The following is a 3441-nucleotide window of genomic DNA, read 5'->3' on the forward strand; positions in this document are numbered from 1 at the left end:
AAGTGTCCATTCTGGACAAAAAAGGGGAGTAGATACAGATATAGCTGGAACCAGTGGAGCAAAAATGGCTGATGATGATGATGATGATGGCAGTAATGAAGGATAATGAGATTTTGAGTTTTTTTTTCTCTCTTGATGGTTTTGGTCTCTCTTGATGGTTTTAGTATTTTAGTTGTCCTTTTATTCTCTCTGATCTTTGTCCCTCCTGATTAATGAACTATTTCGGTGTTATGATCTGAATGTTGCAACATCTAACATACAACACCTGTGTGAACTGTATTTTTCATCAGGGGAAGGCTTAACGGTAGAATTCAGGGGGAGTCAACTAAAGTTGGCTGAGTCACTGATTTGCTAACTCAGGGGGAGCTGAGCCGTACAACCATTTTTGGGTTGTTTTGTCCAGAAAGGCAAAAAGGGGGAGATTGAAAGGAATTTTATTCCTTGATATATTTTCCTTTTTTTATCTTTAATATTTTGTCTTTCTAGACATGAGAATAATCTCGAAATTGATGATATGATCTCGTATAAATTCAATATGTGATATAAAACTATATTTGATATGACTTATAATATTTTTAAGATATGATATCATAATATCTTTAAGATATTATCCTTGTTTTAAAAAGAGTTTGTTTCCTAATGAAATTGCGTTTCTATGTTAAATAGGACCCAAAGAAGAAGAAACGAGTGAGAGGGACGATATAGAGCATAAAACTTTCGGAGAGACAGAGATGCATTTGTACGAAGAAAATATTTTCTGATTGAAGCAATCTCGCGTCGTTGATAAAGTGTTGCTGTGAAGTGCTGACAACATCTGAAGACAACATCTAATCACTGTTTTGATTAGTGCGCTGATTTTTGAAGACTTTTTCACTTCTCAGTTGATGCATCCTATGTATTTTGGTTATACGGTTTGTTAGAGGTTTAGGATGCAATTTGTTACTCCCTTAATAAGGGAGTTGTTTTATTCTTTCACTAGTATTGATTTTTGTAAACTTACAAGTTTTCTAGTGAATTATTTTGCCATGAGACACCGCACAAGTATTTTATACTTGTGCATAATTTATCTCTCGTATCTCGTATTGTTATCATTCAAGTTGCGTGTTAGTGTGTCAAACTATAATTTCCGCTGCATGTTGTTGTGGGTGTTACAACACCTACGCACAACACCTACATTCTGATACACACAACACTCACCCTCGTCACATTCACTACGTGGAAACGGAACTTTCACCAGCTATTCTGAACTCTAGCTAGCATACATGAATCTAATACAGCTACTCTGAACTCTAGCTAGCATGCATGAATCAACACTTGCAAATATCATCAACCGTAAGCATTCATTTATCCAATAAATTAATATAAACAAACAAAGTACAAAATATATAATCATTATTGCCAAAAATCCAAGAGGGATTATGGGCTCGGAGGCGGAACGTAATCTTCTTCAAGATCAAAAACAAGAAATTTCTCTGTTCGAAGGTGACGATGGATTCTGCCTGGAACACCAAAACAATACATATATCCTCAAGAAGATGAATTAGTCAACACCCCACCACTCAGCCCTTCTCCATTAATGCAGAGCTTAAAGCTTCGTCTTCCTGATCACGATGAGTTCAAAGGGTCGAAGTTAAAATCATCGAAAGTCGAGAGTTTCAAGAAAGTGGTTCAGAAAAGTATTGCTTCTAGTCGTGATAGACATCAGAAGGAGCGTTTGAGGTTTGGAGAACTTATGGAATCAGGCAAGGATTCGAGCGTTTCTTCTTCTTCTTCCTCCTCATTTTCGATTCCACGGAAGGATCGTGGTTTGGATTCATCATTGGATTCCATGTTCGATTCTGGTTCTTGTTGCAGAAAAGGGAACGTCGCTGGTATATTACTGCAGGTTCGTGGATGTTGCGATATCAAGTTACCTTGTTTATTTACTTTGGTGTGTTGAATTCCTCTTGCAACTCGGTATATATTTTCTATAACTTGCATCTTGGCGTCAGATGATCTATAAATCAATCGATATATAGAATTGTGATATGATCAAACAAAATGAAGTTTTATATATATATATATATATATAGATGTGCACGGTAGAAGTGCAGCATATCAAAACTGTATATATATATAGTTTCTTCAAATCTAAATTTTGGCTTTCAAATCTCTCTCCTTGACTCTTCATACATCTTCCATCATTTTTTTAGAAACATCCTAGTTCTATGTCTCGCTATGTGCACCAAGAAACCATTAATTGTAATTTTACAAATCTTAAATTTCCAAGAAAATTATGAAAAGTTAATCAATGTAATTTTTTGAATGAACGTTATAAGAAACATTAAATTTAATAAATCGTGAAAGCAAAGTTAATGAATGCACGGTTTTTATTTATTTATTTATTTATTTTATTTCTTAATTATTAGTGTATTAAATTTTATAAACTCTTGCAATAACTGACGAAGAAGGATCATGAAGAAAACAAAGGAATAGCAATTCCAAGGGAAGAAATGCAACTGGACACACAGAAATGCCCACGGGAAATGACGACGTCATCCAACCTCCACCGGCGGTGCGTAGCTCTTATCCGCCACCACCTCGGCCGCTTGATGGTGGAGAAAAGCATAGAGATTCAGCATGGACGAACAAGGCCTTGGTTTGGATAAAGGGCAGTAGGGGAAGAAGGAAAACTAAAAAATTTGATCTAGAAATCAGCTTCAGGTGTCCCGAGAACATGGAGATTCTTGATTCCGTCAAGGAATTCCATGATTCGTTACTTCGCAATATGTCGAAGTCGTCGTCATCTTCGGAAACAAACAGAACCAGTTATTTCAGTTGTGGTTCTTGGAAGGGGGTGAAGAGAGATTCTTGTGTTTGGTCCAAGCAAATTTAGGCCAGCAGTGTTTTATTTTCTGGGATTTTCAGATGAATTAATTTAACTTCTTGTGACCAAAAAAAAAAAATCAGTGCTTGAGTTCTTATTCGATCGACTAGCTAACTATCTTCAGCTCTAGTTCAAGTCCACCGAAGTAATTCAACTTTTCCAAACGAATCGAATTTGGAATGAGATACAATTGTTAATTCTTTTTATAAAATTTATGGTTAAAATACATACATAAAGAAAAAACGAAAAATAAAACTAAAAAAAAAATACAATAATAGAAAATACATCTCAAGTCGTCAGAAGATTGCTCAAGTTCCTATACTGGAAATTAGCTTTATTTGATATACATCAACTTTGGTTCATGTATCATTTGGCCGGTTTCAAATTATGGTGTTTTTTTTTTTGTCCCAAGGAATCGAGAAGAGTATGTTGGAACATTTTAGGTTTTGGTGATTGAATAAGGTTGTATATATAAATGATAATCACATGACCTAACCGAACTGAATTCAATGAGAAAACTAAGCTAAGAAGCCTAACTGATTACAAAGCTAGGCTGATAAAACATAAAAAAAGAT

General features: G+C 35.0%; 1 protein-coding gene across 1 annotated transcript; it reads left to right on the forward strand.

Moving 5' to 3' along the window:
- The first annotated feature begins 1497 nt into the window (after window positions 1-1497).
- On the forward strand, window positions 1498-3016 carry LOC142529467 (uncharacterized). Its single transcript, XM_075635001.1, has 2 exons — window positions 1498-1885; window positions 2451-3016. Exons 1-2 carry the CDS (start codon window positions 1577-1579, stop codon window positions 2646-2648), a joined length of 507 nt encoding a protein of 168 aa, XP_075491116.1. The 5' UTR covers window positions 1498-1576; the 3' UTR covers window positions 2649-3016.
- The last annotated feature ends 425 nt before the right edge of the window (window positions 3017-3441 follow it).

Source organism: Primulina tabacum, chromosome 16 (assembly GCF_025594145.1).
Source record: "Primulina tabacum isolate GXHZ01 chromosome 16, ASM2559414v2, whole genome shotgun sequence".
Taxonomy (NCBI): Eukaryota; Viridiplantae; Streptophyta; class Magnoliopsida; order Lamiales; family Gesneriaceae; genus Primulina; species Primulina tabacum.

Excerpts from the sequence above, each read along its gene's own strand:
- LOC142529467 (XM_075635001.1), top strand. The coding sequence starts at position 1,577 with ATGCAGAGCTTAAAGCTTCGTCTTCCTGATCACGATGAGTTCAAAGGG. Across the intron at positions 1,886-2,450 it reads TCGCTGGTATATTACTGCAG|GATCATGAAGAAAACAAAGG; the intron begins GTTCGTGGATGT and ends CTGACGAAGAAG.